Source organism: Sceloporus undulatus, chromosome 2 (assembly GCF_019175285.1).
Source record: "Sceloporus undulatus isolate JIND9_A2432 ecotype Alabama chromosome 2, SceUnd_v1.1, whole genome shotgun sequence".
Lineage (NCBI taxonomy): Eukaryota > Metazoa > Chordata > Lepidosauria > Squamata > Phrynosomatidae > Sceloporus > Sceloporus undulatus.
This window is the reverse complement of record NC_056523.1, coordinates 1,794,973-1,819,608: the sequence shown is the minus strand read 5'-3', so window position 1 is coordinate 1,819,608 and position 24,636 is coordinate 1,794,973. Positions and strand designations below refer to the sequence as shown.

Here is a 24,636-nt window from a genome sequence, read left to right as displayed (position 1 = left end):
AAGTGCACGTCTCGCTAACCCTTGGGGAATCGACCGGAAGTCATCTCATGTCCGCTTTGGCGCTCTAGGAATATTACTTCATCTTGCTAACCTTTTGAGGAGGGTGTCTCTGTTGTTGTCGCTCTAGGGCTCGAATAACTCGCCTCTCGCTGATCCTGACCGGAAAATGCCCCTCCCTTCGACGCTCTAGGAATTTTAGTCGTCGTCTCGCTAATAGTTGAGGCTCTCTTGCCGCTCTAGGAATGTTAGTGCTCCTCTCGCTTACCCTGGGAGGAGTGAGGGAGACAGCCCTCCTTCGCCGCTCTAGGAATCTCAGCGCTCTTCTCGCTCTTCGTTAGACTGCTGTCCGGGATACGCCTCTCCTCCTGGCCGCTCTAGGAACGTCAGCGCGCGTCTCGCTGTCCCTTGGAGGACTGAAGGGCAGCCTTTCTTCTTCTCCTCGGGTGTCTCTGGCATCACAGCCTTCGAAGCGGGCCTTGCTTTGTAACAATCCCTAAGCGCCTCTCTCCCGACTGAGCTCCGTTTCGTCCGCGCTGCGCCCTCGCTTCTGGGAGGTATGCGTGTGTGTATGTCCACACAAACCCACGACACGCATCTTGGTGTGACGTATATTCGGAAGTAATTCTCCCCCCCAAACGCAGCAGCAGATATTACCCCATAATATGATGTCTTTTCCAGTTCAATCCTGCCCCCGCCTCACCTCTCCCTCCCACACAGAGCCACTTAAGAGGCAGCGTGCCTGTGCTATATGTGCATGAAATGTATGCGTAATATATACAGTGGATCCCCCGGCATAAGGGGAAATCGGCATATACTCACACCTCATAGGAAACAATGGGGATCTGGAATGCATGGCACATGGCGGCGCATGCCATAGCTTTTATTGTTACATGGCTTCTGTGTAAGGTGGAAGCCGCGTATAGTGTGCCCGCGTATGGCATGGGGGCACTGTATTATGAGGTAATTTTATGAAATCATAATCATAATCATAATAGGATTTATTTATATGCCGCCCAATCACTGGGAATCTGGGCAGTTTACAACAGAGGGGATAATAGAGGGTTCCCTGCCCTCAGGCTTACAATCTAAAAAGACGCAACACAAAAGGAGAAGGGAATGGTGGTGGGGAGAGGGGATCTCTCTCTCTCTGAGGCCTGGGCCAAGGCAGATGGACCGGAGGGAGGGCTCTTCTTCTTAACTGAGGACGGGCCCGATGGCGTTGGGCCTGTCCTTTCACTCCCTCAAAGGCCAGAAGATGACAGTTGGAAGGAGGGAGGGAGGGAAGGGTAATCTATTCAGAGGTCATTTCCCCCAGGTAATGCTTTCTACCTCACATCTCCTGGAGAGGTAGTGATGTCCAGTTTTTTAAATTAAATTCCTTTTCCAGAGAGGGAGGGGGAGTTTCCTTTGGAGCTCCTTTGATGATGATGATGAGGAGGAGGAGGAGGAGGAGGAGCCTTGTGGGTGGAGGAGGCAGCAGACAAATAGCAATTGCAAGTACGTTTCTATGCCACTTTTCAGTGAACTAGCACTCCTTAAGCGGTTTACAGTCTATAAGCCAATTGCTCCCAACAAGCTGCATACCCATTTTACTGACCTATGCAAGGAAGGCTGAGTCAACCTTGGAGCCCTCCTCTAAGATTGAGCTCACAACATTGTGGCTGCAGGACTGGCATTTAACCACTGCGCCACCAGGCCTCCTTAGAAAGAGGCAAAGGGGAGAATGTGCTTTTTCAGGGGGAGAAAGAGGAGGTGGGGAAGAGACCATGTTTGGTGCCATGTTGGAATGTATGGGCAGGGGTCCTGGTTCATTGCACCCAAAAGAAAGGAAGATCTCTCCTTGCCCCAGGAAGCAATTCAGACCCTCTCCCAGTTTACAAGGTCTTGCAAAAATTGTAAAACGGCCTTGTTCATACTCCACAATGATCTCGTCTCCAAATGTGGGAGCTCTCACAATCTCCAAAGAGGCCACAGTAGGGGTGCAGAGGGGAGACTCCTGCAATGGAGGAGCAGTGAGGCAGTGCAGCCTAGTGGGAAGAGCTGTCCTGCTATTTGTAGGCTGGGGAGGGGGCTAAGAGGAGGAGGAGGAGGAGGAGGGGAGTTCAAATTGTTATCTGCTCCAGTCCTTTCTATCCATGTCTGCTGCCTGCTATCATCATCTGCTCTAATCCTTTCTATCCATATTCCTAGATCTTCAGTGAATTGCATTACTCTTGATTTTTCACAGCTTTTGGTGCAAGAGACAAAAATCAACCCATATTATTATTACCTTTCTGCTGTTGTTGTTAACATCCCATTACTATTAATATTTCACCTTTCTCCCAGAAGAGGGACTTAAGATGCCGTACAAATTGAAACAAAGCAACGAATGCCCTCTAGAAAATAAAGGAAAGAGACCTTGAAAGGCTGAATTGAGGAAATCCAAACGTGTGGAGAGGGCAGTAGTTTTCCCATCATCCCCTGAAGGCTGAGCAAGGATGCCAGTTCTCAACATCACATAAACATGGGTCCTCCTTTCTCTGTTCTCCAGAGAGTCAGGAGACATAGAGGTGGCCTCATTTTCCTCTCTTTTCTCCAGGTACCAAAATGGCATTGGAGCCGAGCTCGGGATCCTCTTGGCTTCAGGATGGAGGAAAAGGAGCTGCCATGAAGCCTCCAGCTTCCTTTCGTTTGGGTGTAAGAAGATCTCAAGAGAACCAGGTAAGAAAGCGGAAAGTTCTCCTTTTTCTCTCATTGTGACTCATGGTGATACTACTGTATTAGTGAGGGAACTGACTATATTTTGGGTGGTCCCACCACAAGGTCTCAGGAGTAGTTTCCTATTGCCTTGTAGGAATCCTGGTAAACCACAAGTTGAACAACAGTGTGATGTGGCAGCTAAAAAGCCAATCCAATTCTAGGCTGCATCAATAGAAGGATAGTGTGTAGATAGAAGTGCCACTCTATTCTGCTTTGGTTAGGCCTCGCCTGGAAGAGTCCTTGTCCATTTCTGGCCAATACAGTTCAGTAAGGATGTTGACAAGCTGGAGCATATCCTGAGTAGGTTAACCAAAATAGTGGAAGGTCTGGAAATCTCCAAACCCTTTGCAGAGTGACTTAGGGAGTAGGTGTGTTTAGCCTGGAGGAGAGAAGGTTAAGAGGGGACAAGATAGAGTAATATTTAAATAACTAAAGGGATGGCATGTAGAAGGTTATTTTTTGCAGTTCCAGAGAATAGAACATGAACCAATGGATTCAAACGGCAAGGAATGAGATTCCACCTGAACATTAGGAAGGAACAGATTGCCTTGGAGTGGCAGACTCTCCTCCTTTGAGGGTTTTTACAGAGGTTGGATGGACATCTTTTTAGGAGGGCTGCAGTTGTGTACTCATGGGGTTGGAATAACAGCAACAACAATAAAAGCTGAGTCTCCCTTATCCGAAATGCTTGGGTCCAGAAGTGTTTGGGATTTGGGGAGTTTTTTGTATTTTGGAATATTATAACCTTGGAGATAGGGCCCAAGTCTAAGCATGAAATTGATTGATGTGTTGTATAACCTTATGCCCATAGCCTGAAAGGTAATTTTATATACAGTATTTTTTTTTTTTGGTATAAATTTTTATTTAGAATAGAATAGTACAACTTAAAAGAGATAAAGAATTTTCCCATAACCTAATATAAATCCAACATTTAACATACAAAAACAAAGACATAAACACATATTTACATTAGATCTCTCATATTATACACCTTCTAGTTATTACTTCCTTTACATTTGGCTAATACCGCACATTACAAGCTATTTATTTATTCCTGGTCTATAACTCGTTCTATCATTTTCACATGGTGCTTCCTAAAAAAAAAAAAAATTTCCCCCCCCTTAAATCAACCTTATTTATTTAAATTATCCAATAACTCATTCCCCTCAATCAATTCTAAAACACTCCATTCCTTTTTCACATTTTCTTCAGATTTTCCTTTTAATAATGCAGATAATATATCCATATTTCTGGCTTCATATAATTTGCTCAACCATTCCTCAATTGATGGATTATTTGATGCTTTCCAATACTGTGCATATGCTATTCTTGCTGTGGTGACCATATATAATATAATCCTGTTTGCCTTTACATTTCTAATATTATGGGTCATGTTCAACAAGAACAAATTTGCTTCAAAAGGTATGTTTATCTTAAGAATGCCTTCTATAAATTTATGGATCATTTGCCAGTAATCTCTTGCTTTGGTACACAGCCACCACATGTGGTAAAAATTCCCTTCTGGTCTTCCACATTTCCAACAATTGATGTTACCTGATTTGTAAATTTGATGGATTTTTTGGGGAGTTAAGTACCACCTATAAAACATTTTCAGGTAATTCTCTTTATAGTTTTGGCATAAAGTAAATTTGTTGGTCCCTTTCCACGATTTTTCCCATTCTTCTATTTTAATTATTTTTTTAGTGTCCTGTGCCCATCTTATCATATTATGTTTAATCAATTCATTTTCTAAATCTCTTCCCTTCAATAGTTTGTAATATTTAGAAATGTGTTTACCTTGTTTATCAGTCATTATTTTGTCAATTTCGTTACTGTCAGTTGTCAAACCAACTGTTTCATTGTCTTTTTTAAAGCGGCTTTTTAATTGGTTGTATAAAAACCAATCCTGCATTTCTCCATTTATATTGATTTCTTCTATCTTTTTCATGATAAGTTTCCCTTCGGTGGTTTTATTGATTAAATCTCCATATCTTACCCATTGTTGATTCTCACATTTGGTTCTTTTGTAGTATGCCTCTTGTATGGAAACCCATTGAGGAATGTGACTATAAAATTGATTTTTCACTTTATACCAAACTTTAAGTAAAGATTTTCTCAGCATATGATGATTAAAGATACTGTTTTCTTTGGGTTTTGTGTACCACATATACGCATGAATTCCCATATTTAAATTGGCACATTCCAAATCTAATAAACTTTCATCCCTTAATTTGAACCATTCTTCTAGCCAATTAAGGCATGCTGCGTAATAATAGAGCTTAAAATTTTATATACAGTATTTTGAATAACTACATGAAATAGAATTTGTGTATACTGAACCATCAGAAAGCAATGGTGACACTATCTCAATCACCCACATAGGCAATTTTGGAGTATTTCAGAGTATTCAACTTGTAAAAATAAGGATGCTGATGATTGATTATAGGTTGAGTATCCCTTATTATTATTATTAGTAGTAGTAGTAGTCGTATTGATGGACCTTATGGGTCCTTCCAACTCTAAGATTTTGTGATTCCATAACCTATTGAAACAGTGGAGCATGACTGTTTCTGTGTGGAGAGAATCCTATCTGTAAGACATTGTGGTTTTCTCTTTTCCAGGGCCGGGTCTCCTTTGAGGAGGTGGCTGTGTATTTCACCAAGGGGGAGTGGGACCTCCTGGATCCGGGCCAGAGGGCTCTCTATAAAGAAGTCATGCTGGAGAATTACGGCAACATGGCCTTTCCGGGTAAGGATCGGGCCCATGTGCCATGGATGTTGTGCCACTAAATTGAATTTTCAAAAGGCAGAATTCCATTTTGAGGGAGATTTTTTGCAGGGTTTGTCACTGGTAATGGATAAGAGCATAAGGCTTTAATTTTTGCCTTCTGTATCCTGTTTGTCTCTGTCTCATTCTGAGAACCTGGGGATATGACATCAAGTGGCAGGGAAAGGACAGTCTCAGCTTTTGCGGGGTTAGGCATATAGGATTTACTTTTATTTATTTTATTTATTTCATTTTTATGCTGCTTTTCTCTGAGAAAGGGATTCATGGCGGCTCACAAGAGATGAACACCTTAGAAACAATTTTTTAAAAAACCATTAAAATAACCCAGTCAAAACATATAAAATTAAGATTAAAAAATACAAAAATTAAAAAACATAATCCAAAACACCCAGTATAAAAGGATCCCCACAAAAGTCGGGGGGGGGGGGGACACAAATACAGGCTCATTGATTATCCTGGTTTTTTTAACCTGAAAGTCAACTGTGCATTTATTGCTCGATGGCAATTAACAACAGCAACAATGTTTGCAAATGTTGTATGGGTTCTGTTTCCCTGTAAATGTTGCTATGGTTAACCGTTCTCTGGATTGGATTCATGCTACACTGAAGAGGAACACTGTTTTTGAGAACTCACAAACCAATGGAGGAATGATTTGTAGATGGAAATAAATCACAAATTGATTGTGGATTCCAGCATGGGAGGGGGGCTGGATTAGATGTCCCTTATGGTTCCTTCCAGCCCTGTGAGTCTATGATTCTGTTATGGAAATAACCTTGTATACATTCAGCTCTCCATATTTGTGACGTTGACTTTTGCGGATTTGATTATTCATGGATTTGATTAATATGTTCTCTCTAGGAATCTCTAGGTCCTCCAGCATGACTCTGTGGTCAACCTCCACAAAATAAATGCTGAAGGGCCTAGAGGTTCCTAGAGAGAACAGTCACCTAGGCATTTGTAGGTCATAGAATCATAGAGTTGGAAGAGACCCCAAGGGCCATCCAGTCCAACCTCTTGCCTAAATACCTAAAGGGATGGCATGTAGAAGGTTATTTTTTGCAGTTGCAGTTCTCAATCAAAGCATCCCCAACAGATGGCCATCCAGCCTCTGTTTAAAGACCTCCAAGGAGGGAGACTCCACCACACTCTTCTGTGGTCAGCTTCTGGCAGATGTTGATCATAGAGTTATCCTGAGGGACATGGAGATTCCTAGAGCAGTGTTCTCTCCGGTTAAAAAAAGTGTTTTTGTGTCTGTGTGTGTGTGGTTTTTTTTCCCACTTTCCTGGGGGTCCTGTGCCCCTAACCCAAGCAAATGTGGAGGATCCATTTTATTTCTCTGCTCTTGGGAGAAAATTTTGAGTAGGGAGGCAAATCAGGGAACGGATGTGGAACGCTTGAATATATGGAGTATTAACTAAACCCTTTCTGTTTCTTTGGTAGACTATCCAAAGCCGGACCTGATTTCTTGGCTGGAACGAGGAGAAGAACCCTTTGACCAGGGCTTTGTACAAAGGGAGAGATCTGCAGGTACCTGCATACATGTCTGGTGGGGATGGTTCTGCTCAGGGGCAGAGGGGTGGCTCTGAAGACAGTCCAACACACAAATGAAGTGTGAATTATTCCAATGGATCCAATGGATCAGACATACTTGGTGGGTTCTGGCCCAAGACAGAGTTCTGGGAGAAGGATGACATATAAATACAGGACGAACAGTACTGTGGAACAGACATTCTTGGCCGAGGGGAAAGAGGCCTCATCTGGAATGCTGTGTCCAGTTCTGGGCACCACACTTCAAAAAGGATATTGAGAAGCTGCAGCATATCCAGAGGAGGGCAACAAACTGGTGAAGGGTCTGGAAACCATGCCCTATGAGGAGCCACTTAGGCTGCTGGGTATAGTTAGCTTGGAGAAGAGAAGGGTCAGAGGTGACATGATAGCCATGTTAAAAGATTTGAAGGGATGACAATGAAGAAAGAGAAATCTTGTTTTCTGCTGCTCCCAAGACTAGGATATGGAGCAACAGATTCAGACGACAGGAAAAGAGATTCTAACTCAATATTAGGAGGAACTTCCTGACATTAAGGGCTGTTTGACAGTGGAACACACTCCTTCCTCGGAGGGTAGTGAAGTCCCTTTTTTGGAGATCTTTAACCAGAGGCTGGATGTCCCAATGTCAGGAGTGCTTTGATTATATCTATCTGCATGGGAGTAGGGGTTTCATCTGATGAACTTTTGTATCTCTTCCAACTCTGTGATTTTGTGACATCTCTGCCTAGAGCTGATGATAGGTGTGGAGACTGAACAAAATGGAACAGATATTCTTGGTTGGAGAGACAGAGGAGAATCACAGTCGGGACACTACATTCCTATTGAAATACTGTAGAACTCTATTGGCTTTTTTTTGGCCATTACATCACACTGTTGACTTATGTTTTGCTTGTGCTTTACTAAGACTCTTAGATCGTTCTACATATAAAACTTTCAAGCCAGGTATCACACATTTTGAGCCAGTGTAGAGTAGTGGCTTGGGTGTTTGGTTAGGAATCTGGAGTTGTTGTTGCGTGCCTTCAAGTTGTTTACAACTTATGGCAACCCTAAACCTGTCATTGGGTTTTCTTGGCAAGATTTATTGAGAGGAGGTTGGGTTTTTTTGTTTTGTTTTGTTTTGTTTTTTGTTTTTGGCATTGCCTTCCTCTGAGGTCGAGAGCATGTGACATGACCAAGCAGATTGTTGTTTGTCGCTTTCAGGGTTCAGATCTCCGCTCTGCCATGGGAACCTTTTGGGTGACCTTGGGCCAGTCATACTCTCTCAGCTTCAGAGGATGGCAATAAAAGAAAATCCCCTCTGAATAAATCTTGCTGAGGAAACTCCGGTGGTGTTGCTGATAAAAAAAAGCTTCCCGCTGGACAGAAATCAAGAAGAAAGGACGGGAGGCTGGTTAAGCCTAAAAGAAGTTAGTAAAAAGGAGCTTCTTTGTCAGAGGGTTTGTTAAATAATAGCATACACTTTCATGGGCTGCAGTCCATTATCTCTTTACATAACAATATTAAAACAGACAAGTCGTAAACAGAATAAAATACAGATGCAGGTTGTCCTGGACTTGAACAGCTTCCCTGGAGGTGGAAAGGAAAAAAGATTTGGAGGTCATCAGCCTACCGGTGGTGTTTCGGCCCAGAACCTCAACTAGCGTTACCAGCGCAAGTTAAATAACTAGAGGACAAAACAGGACTCCCCCAGCATTGCCACCACCCTCTGAGTGTGTCTGTTCAAGAAGGACCAGAACTCCCAGGTCCCCTCTTGGAGATGGGGCAGAGAAGGGTACCATAGTAGTAATAATAATAGTAGTAGTAGTAGTAGTAGTAGTAGTAATATAACCATAACCTTTTAACCATCCATCAAGAAGCCAAGCCCTTCCTCCAGTCCATCTGCCTTGGTCCAGGCCTCGGAGGTGGAGAAGATCTGCTGGACCTGATCCCATTCCCCACCACCACTCCCTTCCCCTTTTGTGTCGTGTCTTTTTAGATTGTAAGCCTGAGGGCAGGGAACCGTCTGACTAAAAGATTGTATGTACAGCGCTGTGTAAATTTACAGCGCTTTATAAATAAAGGTTAATAATAATAATATAGTTTATTTATACCTCCCACCTCTCCTACGGATCAAAGCGGGATTACAACATTAAAAGACACTTAGTACAATTTACAATCAGTACAACAATAAAATACTAACACTGAATTTACCAAGAATTCCTATTAGTTCTCTAAAAATTACAATTTGTCCATTAGCCAACAATCAGAGTCAAGGAAGAGCAGTCGTCATAACCTTTTTATATGGAATTCAGTGGGTAAACCTGCCAGAAGAGATCCGTTTTGAGTGCCGCCTTAAAGGCCTCTAAGGTAGTAATGAGACGGATCTCTTCCGGTAGGTCATTCCATAATCTTGGGGTCATGGCAGTGAATGCCTTATGTGAAGTTATCATTAACCTGGTCTTATAATATTCTAGTAAGAACTTCCCAGATGTTCTAAGAGTGCGGGGCAGATTATGTAGGAGAAGCGTTCCCGCAAGGAACTTGGGCCCAAGCCATGTAGGGCTTTAAAGGTAATAACCAACACCTTGTATTGCAGCCAGTGAAGAGATTTCAGTATTGGTGTTATATGGTCAATCCTAGATGTTCCGGTGACCAATCTGGCTGCTGCATTTTGAACCAATTGAAGCTTCCAAATTTGGTACAAGGGTAGCCCCAAGTAGAGCGCATTGCAGAAATCTAACCGAGAGATTGCCAGTCCAAGTAATACTACTTCAAGGTCCTTTCGGTCCAGGTAGGGATACAGTTGGCGTATCAACCAAAGCTGATACCAAGCACTCTTGGCCGTCGCATCTATTTGGGATGTCAATTGTAAGGATGGATCCAGGAGTACTCCCAAACTGTAAACCTCATTCTTTAGGGGAAGTATCACCCCATCCAGGACTGGGTGGCAAAACTCCATCCCTGGACTTGGGATACCTATTGAGAGTACCTCCGTTTTCTCTGGATTCAGTCTGAGTTTTTTCCCCCTCATCCAGCCCATTACCAATCCAAGACAGGCATCCAGAGGAGAAAGATGCCATCCCTAGTCATTGCAATAGTTGGGGACATAGAGAAATAAATTTGGGTGTCATCAACGTACTGATGACACTGCGCCCCATGTCTCCAGATGATCTCTCCCAGCGGCTTCATGTAAATGTTGAAAAGCAAAGGGGACAGAATGGCGCCCTGAGGGACGCTAGATGTCAGCTCTCTCTTGGAAGAGCAGCTGTCCCCCAGCATCACCATCTAGAATCTGCCTGAGAGGTAGGAATGGAACCACTGGAGTGCAGTGCCCCCAATAACTCCCTCAGGCATTCCAGAAGGATACCATGGTCATTGGTATCGAATGCTGCTGAGATGTCCAAGAGCACCAGCAGGGTCACACTTCCCCTTCGATGCCCAGATGGAGATCATCGACTAAGGCGACCATGGCGGTCTCAACTCCATATCCCGCTCTGAAACCAGTTTGAAATGGGTCTAGATCAGGGGTAGGCAACCTTTTTGAGTCGGGGGCCAGGTTGCTGTTCCTCAGACAACTGGGGGGGGGAGACTGGGGGGTGGAGCTTACAACATTCTGGGGGTGGAAGCCCACAATGCCAGGGTGGAGCTTCCACCCTCCAGGGGCAGAGCCACACACTGGGGGTGGAGCTTCCACCGAAGCATCATCATCATCACCAACACCACTATCATTGTTACAGCAGACCTTTGTTACAGCACTTTGGAAAGTCACACTGTCTCACCTTCATAAATAATAAAAATAATGAAATGAAATAAAAAGCAATAATAAAAATAATGAAATGAAATAAAAAGCAATAATAAAAATAATGAAATAAAAAAACAAAAATAAGTGTTATATATTTTTAAAAATTAATGGAAAAAACCCAAGGCAGACCTGAAATGACTCACCTTTCCACCTCCTCCTCCTCTTTCTCATCCTCCTCCTCCTCCTCTTTCTCATTGAGAGGGCATTTTGCAGAAAGAACACCCAGGGCAAGTAGTAGTAGTAGTAGTAGTAATAATAATAATAATAAAGTTACAAGCAAGGAAATTACTAAAATGCAATTGAAAATAAACTGCAGCAAGCATGCACACTCTGTCAACTTTTTTCCCTTTTTTCAACTTTTTTCTTCTTCAACTGTTTTTACTTCAGCTAACCCCCTCCCCCAATGAATCTTACCAACCTCTCGCTGTGGCTGTGGCTGCAGCTGCCGCTCTGGCTCCCTTTCTCCCTGGCTCTGCACTCCTTCTGCCTCTCCTCCTTTTCCTGCTCTTAGGGAGGAGGAGGAGGAGGAGGAGGAGGGCGGAGGGCAAGGTGGAGCCTGCTGCAGGCCCACTGCAGCCCCTGGAGCCCTGTTGGAGTGCTCCAGGGGCTTCACCAGGCCTCCTAGATGGGCACCGCCATTTTGTCTTTCAAAATGCCGTCCGAAGTCTCGCGTGACTTTTGCCATCCTGAGGTCACGCGAGGCTTGGGCCGCCATTTTGAAAGACAAAATGGCGGCCGGAGCGGCGCGAAAATGGGGGAAATCGGTAGCAATCGGTGGCAGGACTGTGCAGGGGCCGGCAGGAAGGCCTTGGCGGGCCGGATCCGGCCCACGGGCTGCAGGTTGCCGACCCCTGGTCTAGATAATCGGCTTTATCCAAGACAGCTTGGAGCTGGAAGGCAACTGCCCTCTCGTTTGCCTTGCCCAAAAATGGTAAAAGAGAGACGTGTCTATAATTGTTTCTCACCAGGGAATCCAGGGAGAGTTTTTCAAAAGCGGTCTAATGATTGCTCGCTTTAATTGTGATGGAAATCTTCCCTCCCTGAGGGATGCATTGATTATAGATTGTAGTAATGTTTTTGTTGCATCCCCTCCCTGGGCGGTCAACCATGATGGGCAAGGATCAAGAGGGCATGTCATCCTCCTGACACATCCAAGAATCTTGTCCACTTCATCAGTATTTACAAACTCAAAATGATCCAGTCTAACAAGGTCCACAGAGTCACTGGATATCTCTCTTCCCATCTCTGCTATAATGCTGGCATCCAGATCAGCCCTTATCCGAGAGATTTTATCCGCGAAAATGTTATTAAAAGCATCACAGCAGGCTTTAGTTGGTTCAAATAATATGTTTAGGGTGGAAGACAGTTGAGTTAGCTCTTTGACCACCCTAAACAGCTCTGCTGGATGAGACTCAGCGGATGCAATACGTGCAGCATAGAAGGAATTTTGCTGCATCTATTGTCACTCCATAAGACTTCTATAGAATCTCATGGAGTGCCGTTGGATAAACACTGATGTTTCTGCCAGCGGCACTCTAGTCATTGCGCAGTCCGCTTCCTTTTACGAAGATCTTCAGTGTACCATGTTTTTTTTTATTAGGAGCGGGCTGGAAAGGATGCTCAGGAGTGATGCTGTTTATAGCCCTGGTAAAATCGTTATTCCAGGTATCAACCAAGGCATCGGTAAAGCTTTCTAATGGATTTTCAAAACATAGAATCATAGAGTTGGAAGAGACCCCAAGGGCCATCCAGTCCAACCCCTGCCATGCAGGGACTCACAATCAAAGCATCCCTGACAGATGGCCACTTTAATTGTTTTTTGTGGGGGTTTTGGACTATGTGGCCATGTTCCAGAAAAGTTTCTTCCTGACGTTTCGCCAGCATCTGTGGCTGGCATCTTCACTTTAATTCACTGACATGAAACACAAAAAATTATTTAAAGCACTAAAAGAAATTGCACTGGAACATCAGCATGCACATATAATCAAAACAGAGTAACAACTGATTTCATTTTTAAAAAAATACTTAATTTGTAAAAGAACTGTGTGGTACAACATCTTTGTTGTGTGTTTTTTTCTAATTTAGCATTCAAATACATTGCAGACCTTTATACAGTGGTACCTCGGGATACGAAATACCCAGGTTACGAATTTTTCGGGATAAGAAAAAATCCCATAGGGAATTATTGTTTTGGGTTACGAAAGTTTTTTCGGGTTACGAAAAAACTCCGGCGCTATTTTAAATGGACTATTTTAACTAGCAACACACCGTCCCCTTCACACTATGACTCCATTAGGCCACTGCCACATATGTGTTATTGCTATCCTAGGCAAAAAAGCAAGATCATTTTGAGCATCTTTCAGGTGGTTGCTTAACCTTGTAAGTTCCTAGTACTGTAGATAAATAAACAGAGTTGTTGTTGTTGTGTGCCTTCAAGTTGTTTCCGACTTATGGTGACCCTGCCAAATCTTTCTTGGCAACATTCGTTCAGAGTAGTTTTGCCATTGCCTTCCCCTGAGGCTGAAGAGAATGTGGTTTGTACAACGTCACCCAGTGGGTCTCATGGCCAAGCTGGGAATCAAACCTTAGTCTCCAGAGTTGTAGTCGAACACTCACACCACTATGCTATGCTGGTTCTTAGATATACAGATAGGTTGAGTCCAAAACAGCATAATAGGTTGTTTCAGAAAAACTGTACACCTTCATAACAGAGCATATTCTGTATGTGTCTCTTTCCTTATGAAACTAAAAGGAAAATGATCCACAAATGAATTCCAGGTATTGCTAATAAAATAGTATTTTCTGAAGGAAGCAGAAATTTTGTGTACGAAGAACCAGTGTGGCACAGTTGTTTGACTACAACTCTAGAGACCCTGGCTTCGATTCTTTGCTTAGGCATGAAACCCACTGGGTCACCTTGGGCAAATTATATCCTCTCAGAGGAAGGCAAGGGCAAACCACCTCTGAATAAATCTTGCCAAGCAAACCCCCTGATAGATTTGCCTTAAGATTGCCATAAATCAGAAATGACTTGAAGGCACATAACACACACACATACACACACACACTGAGATGAATCTCACCTAAGAAGCAGCTAATTCTGCTTAACTCCCAATAAGATTTTCTGCTTCCTGTGTTCAACTACTAATGAGATTTTCTTTTTGTTTTCTGTCAAGCAGGTAATGAGAAAGATGACAGGGAATATAAGGAGGCTGCTATGATGTCGTCAGAAACAGCCAAGCATGCAGCAGGAAAAGAGAGTTTGGGAAATGAACGGAGAGAACGAAGGGACCAGGGAAACCAACCCCAGAAAGGAAAGAAGAAATCCTCTGCTGCTCAGGGAGCTGATACCTGTGAAAGCCAGACCCTCCAGGAAAATCACAGTGAAGTGTGTCCTGCCTGTGGGAAAATCTTCAGATTTAAATCACAGTTCATTATACACTGGAGAATCCACTCAGGGGAGAAGCCATATCAGTGTAAAACATGTGGCAAGAGTTTCAGTCAGCTTTCGTATCTACATTCACATCAAAAACTCCACACAGGGGAGAAACCATATAAATGCCTGGAATGTGGAAAGGGCTTCATTAAAAGCTCTGCCCTTACAATCCATGAAAGAATCCACACAGGGGAGAAACCGTATCAGTGCATGGAATGTGGAAAGCGCTTCACTGCCAACTCTGCTCTTATGGTACATCAAAGAAAACACACCGGAGAGAAACCGTACCAATGCACGGTATGTGGAAAAAGCTTCAGTGATAGCGGAGCATGTAGCAATCATCATAAAATCCATACAGGAGAAAAACCATTTAAATGCCTAATTTGCGGAAAGAGCTTCCGTAGGAATGATGCTCTTAATGCACATCAGAGGAAACACACGGGGGAGAAACCGTATCAGTGTACAGAATGTGGAAAGAGCTTCCGGGATACCAGTGCATTGAAGATCCATCAAAGAACCCATACAGGAGAGAGCCCTTATTTCTCCGGGGAAAAACCATATCAGTGCGTGGAATGTGGAAAGGGCTTCAATAATGGCAGTGCATTGACTGTACATCAAAGAATCCACACCGGGGAGAAACCTTATAAATGTTCAGAATGTGGAAAGAGCTTTAGTCGGAGTGAACATCTGAAATCACATAAAAAAACTCACACGGGGGAGAAACCACATAAATGTACGGTATGTGGAAAAGGCTTCGGTGATAGTGGATCATGTATTAAACACCAAAGAACTCACACGGGGGAGAAACCGTATAAATGTATGGAATGTGGGAAGAGCTTTACTAGTAGTGGATCATGTATTAAACATGAAAGAACACACACTGGGGAGAAACCCTATAAGTGCATGGAATGTGGAAGGAGGTTCACTCAGCGTGAAGGTCTCTATTCACATCAAAGAACCCACACAGGAGAGAAACCATTTAAATGCATGGAATGTGGGAAAAGCTTCAGCCAGAGTGGAAATCTGATTTTACACCAGAGAACCCACACAGGAGAGAAACCGTATCAGTGTATGGAATGTGGAAAGAGCTTCAATAATGGCAGTGCGTTGACTGTGCACCAAAGGACCCACACTGGGGAGAAACCTTATAAATGTATGGAATGTGGGAAGAGCTTCAGTGTTAGTGCATCATGTAGTAGGCATCAAAGAATGCACACAGGGGAGAAACCGTACCAATGTATGGAATGTGGAAAGACATTTATAGATAGTGGCTCATGCATTAAACACAAAAGAACTCACATAGGGGAGAAACTACAAAATGTTGACTGTTTGCCAAAATCAAGCAACTCTCCTGCTTCAACACTTTCATTGGCTGCCAGTTTGTTCCCAGTGACAATTCAGAGTGCTGGTCATGAGCTCTAAAGTCCTGTACAGCTTTGGTCCAAACTCTCCAACAAATCATTGCCTGTATCTGTTTCTGCTCGGAACCTGAGAATCTTAGGAGAAGCCAGATAAATGGATGGCATGTAGGTCAAGATTTGTTAGAAAAAGAAGCTTGATTCAAATACAATTTGGCATTTGTTCCTTTATGGGGAAAAGTCCCTCTGCTAACTGGGGATATGATATTATACCTTCAAGCAGGGTGTGTTTTTGTTATGAGTTCTGCTGGATTTCATAAACAGAAAAAGGTTGAATTTTTTTAAAATGGCAGTGATTTTTAAAAATCCCTCCACATTCGCTGGGTTTGGGGCACAGGACCCTGTTAATGTGAAAAAGCCACAAATAACAAAAACACTATGTTTTTACCTAAGAGAACACCTCTCTAGGAATCTCTCGGTCCTCCAGTGCAACTCTGGGTCAACGTCTGACAGACATTGACCATAGAATTGTGCTGGAGGGGCTACAAATGCCTAGTGAAGTGTTCTCTCTAGGAATCTCTAGGTCCTTCAGTGCGGCTTTTGGTTAAAGTTGGCTGTAGAGTTGCACTGGAGGACCTGGATATTCCTAAAGAGAACATATTAATCAAATCCATGAATAATCAAAGCTGCAAATGTGGAGGGATGAGTTTATTTTACTTCTCATAACATGAGCAATAGGACTCGGTTCTATGATTCCAGATTATGTTCATGATGCCGTGTTAACAGTTAGCAGGATGATTTCCATGGCCATGGCTGCAATAGAAAGTCTGGCTGAGCAATAGTTTCAACAGCAAATACTCTGCAAAGAACTCATCCCTACATCTTAGCAGTTATCAGGGAGGGATGTTTGAAGATGATTCATGCTGAGTTTGAGGGAGAAAGAGGATATTAAAAAATAAACATGGCTTCTGTATAGGAGCATAAAATACGAGACGTGATTGCTAGCAGTTTCAGAAATGCCCCCAGCCCTTTCTAAATGGGCAAATGAAGGATGTCTAATGAAGGATGATAAAGGCTGCACTGCAAACTTTTACTCTGTTAAAATATACTTTAAAACTGAGAGCTTATCTATTAACATCTCTCTGGCTGAAAACATACAGAACAAATATAGCGGTCAAGGACTGATTTTAAAACATGGTACATAACTTTATATTTTGCTGCTTCGCATTCCTTCATGAAACAATGCTACAACTTGATTGCAAAGGGGTACAAGCTGAGAAAATATAGAGGGTAAATAATAAGGGTACAAGAGAGGGGAAAGAATTATGGATAATGAACATATCCAAGAAGTCTTTCTTATATATTACTCTTCTCGATGGCTTCACCTACACTGCAGAATTAATACAGTTTGATACCACTTTACTGCCATGGCCCAGTACTATGGAATTTTGTAGTTTTTTCAGACATTTAGCCTTCTCTATCAGAGAACTCTGGCGCTGCAACAAACTACAAATCCAAGGATTCCATAGGATAGAGCCATGACAGTTAAAGTGGTCTCAAACTGCATTAACTGCAGTGCAGCAGCAGCCAAAATCATAGACTCATACAGTTGGAAGAGCTCTCAAGGGCCATCCAGAAATACATCAAAGCCCTCTTGGCAGCTTTTGTTTAACAACCTCCAGAGAAGGAGAGTACCACCCATCATGAACTTTGTTTTCCTTTAGTATTTCTGACTACAGGAACACATCCAGTATTTCCCTATCTTTGCTGAAATATAAAAGAAAACTTTACTGGAAAAAGCAGAGACTATTTAAGCAAACAAACCCTGCCAACTCTTTCCGTTTTTCAGTAATACATACTGAATGCCCCTCTTGCTGTGAGGGAGATAGTTGAGGTGTTTAAGAAGACTTCAGCCTGGCCACATACTAGGGTTGTGTGGGGGTGGAGTTTGTTTGCTTGCCCTGCAACCCTGGTACGTGGTGGCGGTATAATCATGGTGATCTGCTGTCCATATGGGGGCCGCCATGATGACATCACGCACGCGCTGCGTCCAAGCTTATGGTGGCCGGGCTCCAGTGCGGGAAAGAGCTCCGAAACGGAGCTCCTTTTGGTCGTGTGCATCATTCCTGCAGCAACCAAATGGCTGCGGGAACAATGCCAGGGAGAAAGGGGCCAGGGGGCTCTTTTCTCCCATGGCTCTGGCTCCTGGGGTGGCCAGGGGCATGAAGCCCCAAGGACACCCCTTTTCTGCGCCACAGAGAAGTGGCATTTTGCCGCTTCTCCGTGGTCCAGAAAAACTCCAGATTGGGGCCACAGGGCTGCTGGTGAGGCTGCCTTGCCCCCAACCCAGAGCGAAAAGGGGCGGCTACAGGCCACCCCAAAGGGGCGGTGTGTACCACACCTAAAAGTGGTAAAGTACTTGGGGCAGATGGGCTATTGGCAGGTTAAATGCTTCAAGGGAGAGCTCTTATTTCCTCTATAGCAAACTTTGAATTCATATTGAGGATGGAGGGAGCTTGTTTTCTGATGCTCCAGAGAACAGGATCCAGAGCAATGGATGCAAACTACAGGAAAAGAGATTTCAGCTCAACGTTAAAGTAAGAGCTCCCTGACTGTAAGAGCTGTTTGATGGTGGAACTCATTCCCTCAATGGAGAGTGGTGAAGTCTCCTCCTTTGGAGGTTTTTAAACAGACTGGATGGCCTTCTGTCGGAGGTGCCTTTGATTGTGAGTTCCTGCATGGCAGGGAGTTGGATGTGGCCCTTGTGGTCTCTTCTGAATCTATGATTCTATGAACTTTCATGGAGGGAAGGTGCCTAAAACTTGCAAGAGCTTACCATAATCCCATAAGGGGCTCAGAATTTGCCTATGACAATTATTATTGTTAACTGCCCTTGAATCAACCTTGAGTGATGTCAAGACTGTGAATGACATCTCCATCTGGCCTGTGGTCTTCCTTTCTTTCCACTTCCCTTTACCATGTCTAGTCTTTTCTAGTGAGTTGTGTGTGTCTTCTCATGATGTCTTTGAAATACGACAGCCTCAGTTTCATCAGCCTTGCTTCTGGGGAGTGTCCAGGTTTGTTCTGATCTAGGGCCCATTTGTTTGTCCTCTTGGCTCTGCGCAGTATGCTCACTGGTCTTGTCCAGCACCACATCTCAGGTGGATTTATTTTCCTTCTGTCAGCTTTCTTTACTGCCCAGTGCTTGCATCCATACATGTTAATGGAGACTACAGTGGACTGGATGATTCCAGTTGATTCTAACTTTCATGCCCAGTGGTTTTTCTTTACAGTACTTTTTAGGATCTTACAGTAACAGCATGTACCTTTTTGTACATCTTATCCGTGAACTCAGCACTCTCTAAGTGGTTTACAGTCTTTAAGACAGTTGCCCACAACAAACTGGGGGACTCATTTCACTGACCTATGAAAGGATGGAAGGCTGAGTCAACCTGGGAGCCCTCTAGGATCCAACTCACAAGGTTGTGGCTGCAGGACTGGCATTTAACCAGGTCTCCCTCTTGCCTAATTCTTTCATGCCAGCCGCTACTTATAGGCCTATTCTCGTGGTCTTCTGACTTGTGTCCCTTGCTTATGAGCGAAGGTCAAACAGAGGGGGAATGAATGGGGAGTGCGCATGGGGTGGTCATGGGATTATGGCAATCTCTTTCAAGCCAATGAAAATAAGTGAAACTCTGTTTTTGTGAGGGCCTCCAGAATGGATTCCCCACAAAAAAGGAGGGGTGACTATAATGACAAATGGAATTAAATTTACATGGTATTATGATCTTAAAGAGATTTTTTTATGACATGATGTATCATTGGTATTTGACCAAAATGTATAAATTGGCCAAAATCTATAAAGAGGCTTCTAATGTATGTTGGAAATGGGAGCAACAGGTTGAAACTCTTTATCCTGTGTGAAGGACTTTTGGGGAGGTTAAGAAATTTTGGACTCACTTGCATGCGCTGATCCAGAAGATTCTGGGGGTTTACTGTATTTGTAGAGACTGATCAATGATCAGATGGAGAAGAAATATGGAAGATTACTGCAGCAAGATGATTGTCTGCACAATGTTGGAAGAATATTACAGTAACATTGATAGACTGGTTGTCAAAGGGAATTAACCTGACAGAAGTGGACAAATGATCTCCTTTGGTTCGAGAAAAATCTCTGGTGACGCTCTTGAAAGACTGGGAACCTTTGCTTCTCTCTTTGCAGCATAATGAGAATAATGTGTTAACTGTAAATTTTGACTATTGGTAGATCTAGGCTGCATCCGCACTGCAGAAATAATCTAATTTGACACCACTTTAACGTGGCTCAATGCTATGGAATCCTGGGAACTGTAGTTAGTTATGGCATGATAACCAGGGCAATTAAAGTGGTGTCAAACTGGATTATTTCTGTAGTGTGGATGCAGCCATAATTTAGAAGAAGAAGTGTATGACTAGTGTCAGATTTGAAGAAATAAAGCCTTATGTATAAAGTTTTAGAGTCATCAGTAGGATAGTTGGAAATACAGTAAATGCATCTTTTTCTCTCTTTTTCTGTTTCTTTCCAGTCTGTTGCTTTTTTATCATTTTTCTTTTAAGTGGATGTTTTCCCTGCTTTTAATGTACTCTAAATTTATTAATAAAATATTTATTAAAAATCAGTGGTGCAACTTTAGCAATGAGTAAGAATAAAGTTTATGTTAAGATGAATGTTACTTTTGATGTTCAGATGACTTTGGTCTAATTGTGTGTCTGACAATTTCATTGCACATTTTAAGGAAGTAATCTGGTTAATCTGTAGCAGCTTTATTATTATTATTATTATTAAAAGTTTCTAGTAGTACCTTTAAGATTGATTCATATTGTATATTTATTTATACAGTATTTATAAAATATAGATCAGTTAGTTTTAAAGGTGTGGACAGGGTCCATTTCTTTCTCCTTTCCAGAATCATAGAGTTGGAAGAGACCACAAGGGCCATTGTTTATTTCTTTGTTTGTTTGTTTCATTTGTGTGCCTCCTTTCTCCCGAAAAGGGACCCAGGCCAGCTTGCAAGATAAGAACACTTTAAAAACATTTTTTTAAAAAAGCAATTAAAATAACCTAGTTAAAACAGTATGAAAATTAAGATAAAAACATACAGAAGTTTGAAAAAGCATCACCTAAAACAAACACCTCATATAAAAGCCAGCCTGGCATGATTACAGGGCCTCAAACGTTTAACTCTTAAAACTAAATGGGTGTCCGATTTAGAAACATGGAGGAACACTCAGGAGACTCTTTGGAGACTTGGCTCCATGTCTTTGTACCCTTTTGCTTCGGCAGGGACACTCCTGGTTCATCCTTCGCTGTCCCACTTTTTCCAGCTGCTTTTAAAAATGTCCCAGGTTCTCTCTCTCTCTCTCTCTCTCTTCATGCTTTGTCTTCAGCTGGCTTCCATTGCTGCAAACTAAGTTCAAAACTATGCTTGCACTCCTTTATTTCAGTGGAGGGGAAGGAGTCTTGCTCTTCTCAGGAGGCTTAGAGAAAACCAAACTGCTGCAGACCCTCCTAACTTGTGTGTTCTTCCTTAGGCACAATTTTGGCCATCTTGACTACATCTGTTGTTCTGTCTCTAGAGGTCTAGAGCAGCAGAAAACAAGCTTGCTCCCTCCTGGGTATGACACCTCTTCAAATACTTAAACAGGGCTATCATATCACCACTTAACCTTCTCTTCTCCAGGCTAAACATAGCCAACTCCCTTAGTCTTTCCTCATAAGGCATGGTTTCCAGACCCTTCACCATTTTAGTTGCCCTCTTCCCAGGAGGCTTAGGCAAAAGCAAATCACTGCAGCCAGGCCTAGTTTCAGTGTTCTTCCTCATAGTATTTTTTGTCTTGTGAAATGTTGCAGGGCATGAATCTGGGCTATTGGAAGCTGGATCACCTTGGGAGCAACTATCGCCTTCCCCTCTCTCACTGTGATAGCATTGTTTGCAAGCCCAGGTTGCTGCCACATGGCAGAATAAATGCAGTTTGACACTGCTTTAATTGCCATGGCGCCATCCTATGGAATCCTAGGATTTATAGTTTGTTGTGGCACCAGAGCTCTCTGACAGAGAAGACTAAATATCTCTCAAATTGACAAGTCCCAGAATTCCATAGCATTAAGCCATGCAATTAAAGCAGAGTAAAAATTGCACTAATTCTGCCATGTAGATGCAGCCTAAACTGTGTGCCATCTGAAAACCCTGCTATTTAAATATTGACCTAGTATGTTATTTACCAGTGATAGGATCTTACTTGTAAGCTGGATGTTCCCCATCAAGTATTTGTACTACACCCAAGAAGTTTTCTGCCTTTAATTCTAAAAACAGGTTGTGATGATATTTTATTTTCTTTGTGTGTGCACACTTTCAAGGGACTTATCAACCTATAGCAACACCATGAATTTCACATACAGTGGCACCTCCACATTCGCCGGGGTTAGGGATGAAGGGCCCCCGTGAATGTGGAAAAACCACAAATTAAACAACAATATATTATTTATCCTAATTTATCCTAAGAGAAGGCCTCTCTAGGGATCTCCAGGTCCTCCAGTACAACTCTATGGCCAACATCTGCCAGAAGCTGGTTATAGAATCATACTGGAGGACCTACAAATGCCTAGAGAAGTGTTTTCTTTAGGAGCTTCTAGATTCTCCAGCACAACCCTATAGTCAACTTTTGGCAGAGTTGTGCTGGAGGACTCCTAGAGAGAACATATTAATCAAATAATCAATGGTTAGGGATTGTGTGTCTTTGGAGATTATGTCCTCAATATGACATCCCTTCAAATATTTAAACAGGGCTCTCATATCACCTCTTAACCTTCTTTTCTCCAGGCTAAACATCCCCAGCTCCCTCAGTTGTTCCTCATAGCGCATGGTTTCAAGACACTTCACCATTTTAGTCGCTCTCCTTTGTACATGCTCCAGTTTCTCATTGTCCTTTTTGAATTGTGGTGCCCAGAACTGGACACAATATTCCAGGTGGGGCCTGACCAAAGCAGAATAGAGTGGCACTATTACTTCCCTTGATCTAGACACTATACTTCTATTGATGCAGCCTTAAATCGCATTGGCCTTGTTAGCTGCCGCATCACACTGTTGACTCATGTTCAACTTGTGGTCTACTTGGACTCCCAGATCCCTTTCACATGTAGTTTCATTCAGCCAGGTGTCACCCATGACCCTGTATGTGTGCGTTTCATTTTTTCTGCCCTAAGTGCAGTACCTTACATTTCTCTGTGTTGAATTTCATTTTGTTAGCTATGACCCAGTTTTCTAATCTATTCAGATCATTTTGGATCTTGATCCTGTCCTCTGGAGTATTAGCTATTCCTCCTAATTTGGTGTCATCTGCAAATTTGATAAGTATGCTCCCAATTTTGTCCTCTAAGTCATTGATAAAGATGTTGAATAGCACTGGGCCCAGGACAGAGCCCCACTGGACACCCCACTGGACACTTCTCTCCAGGATGAAAAGGAGCCATTGCTGACCACCCTTTGGCTTCGGCCAGTCAACCAATTACAAATCCACGTAACGGTTCCTTTGTCTAGCCCACATTTTACAAGCTTGTTTGCAAGAATATCATGGGAAACCTTGTCAAAAGCCTTACTGAACTCAAGATGTACTATATCCACAGCATTCCCTTCATCTACCTGGGATGCACGCAATTGCAAACTGAGAACAGGTTGCCCATAAATCTTATTTCATTACCATTCTGTTTATTATCCTAGATTAATCAGTAATGCCTTTGTGTCAGTGAGACCCTGCCCACAGGTTTAATTCAGAAACAAAAGACAGAAACCAGACCCATTTTGTTTGAATGGACAACTTTTATTTGTAGTAAAGAAATCTTAACAGGCAAGTCTATAACATTTTTGACAGATCTAAGATAGAACACACACAATTACCACTTTTGTACATCCACCTCACAACCTGGTGTAACTATATATTTGGACAAAAGTACCCGCGTCTGGCATTTTAGCAGAGTCCTGGGAACAAACTCCTTCTCAGTACAGCTTAGTCAAAACAACTTGGGAACAATGCACCTGCAGTTAAGTTGTTTAGGCGCGTTACAGACGTGCCTATAGTTCGTCCCCAGGACGTACTAGGGTTAGGAAGGGGCGTCACTTCCCGACACCCCTAACCCTAGTACGTATTGGGTATGTACAAAATGGTGGCGCCCTTCCACACGTGTAACAAACTTACCTAGACTAAACATACCTAAGATTCTTCTGCTCATACTTAACCTAAATTAACTAAATTTAAGAGTTCACTAAACATTAAACATTAAACATACATTTATTTCTTCCTGGAAGCTACTACAGCCTTGCTAAATGATATACAAAAAATTCAAATGCTAATCCTATGTGAATTTACTATCTACCTTTTATATTTTAAGAAACTTACTTATTGCTTTTTAATTACAGACTTATTTTATAATGATACATCCTGAATCTTCCTGCAGCTATAAAGCACATTTATATATAAAGAAAACTAAGAGAGCTTTTCACCATGTACTTTTCTGCGCCTTTTCCTTCCCTTTCTTGATAAGGTCTTTCCTTCAAACATAAAATAACAGAAAATGAAGAGAGTTATTAAACCTGAATTATCTACCTTAGGTAAGTCTTATAATTACATAGCCCAAATATTTTTGTACTGTATTATATTTAATCTAATAAAAAATAGTGTTCTTTTCTCTTTCCAAAAATGTAATAAACGGCTTCCATATTTCTTTACAGGCTTCCCAAGAGAGTCCTTGCGCCAAACAGGTAAGTGTGTCCATGTCTAACATGTCTAACACTTTCCACATCCACCTATTGTAGTCTATATCCTCTTTGTTTTTCCAGTTTAAGGCATAAATTATCCTGTAGTTAGATAAAATATCAATTTACCAAATCTTTTTTCTAGATCATTATCTAATACAGGGGTAGGCAACCTTTTTGAGCCGGGGGCCGGGTTGC

General features: G+C 42.5%; 2 protein-coding genes across 7 annotated transcripts in view; one reads left to right on the top strand and one right to left on the bottom strand.

Annotated features, from left to right (window-relative positions):
• LOC121922948 (zinc finger BED domain-containing protein 4-like) overlaps positions 1-24,636 on the bottom strand; it is a 152,303-nt gene that overhangs the window by 65,064 nt on the left and 62,603 nt on the right. The window lies entirely within an intron of this gene.
• Positions 300-15,985, top strand: LOC121922967 (zinc finger protein 883-like). 2 transcript variants are annotated; one of them, XM_042452978.1, is made up of 5 exons: positions 300-554; positions 2,579-2,700; positions 5,361-5,487; positions 6,967-7,053; positions 14,032-15,985. In XM_042452978.1, exons 2-5 carry the CDS (start codon positions 2,587-2,589, stop codon positions 15,711-15,713), a joined length of 2,010 nt encoding a protein of 669 aa, XP_042308912.1. In that variant the 5' UTR covers positions 300-554; positions 2,579-2,586; the 3' UTR covers positions 15,714-15,985. The 2 variants fall into 2 exon arrangements, with proteins under 2 accessions (XP_042308912.1, XP_042308913.1); XM_042452979.1 differs by having other exon boundaries at positions 301-554; positions 14,035-15,985.

Bases quoted from the DNA above. Each gene is read 5' to 3' on its own strand.
- LOC121922967 (XM_042452978.1), top strand. From the start codon at position 2,587: ATGGCATTGGAGCCGAGCTCGGGATCCTCTTGGCTTCAGGATGGAGGA. The intron at 2,701-5,360 runs GTAAGAAAGCGG...TCTCTTTTCCAG, and splicing joins GAAGATCTCAAGAGAACCAG to GGCCGGGTCTCCTTTGAGGA. The intron at 7,054-14,031 runs GTACCTGCATAC...TTTTCTGTCAAG, and splicing joins ACAAAGGGAGAGATCTGCAG to CAGGTAATGAGAAAGATGAC.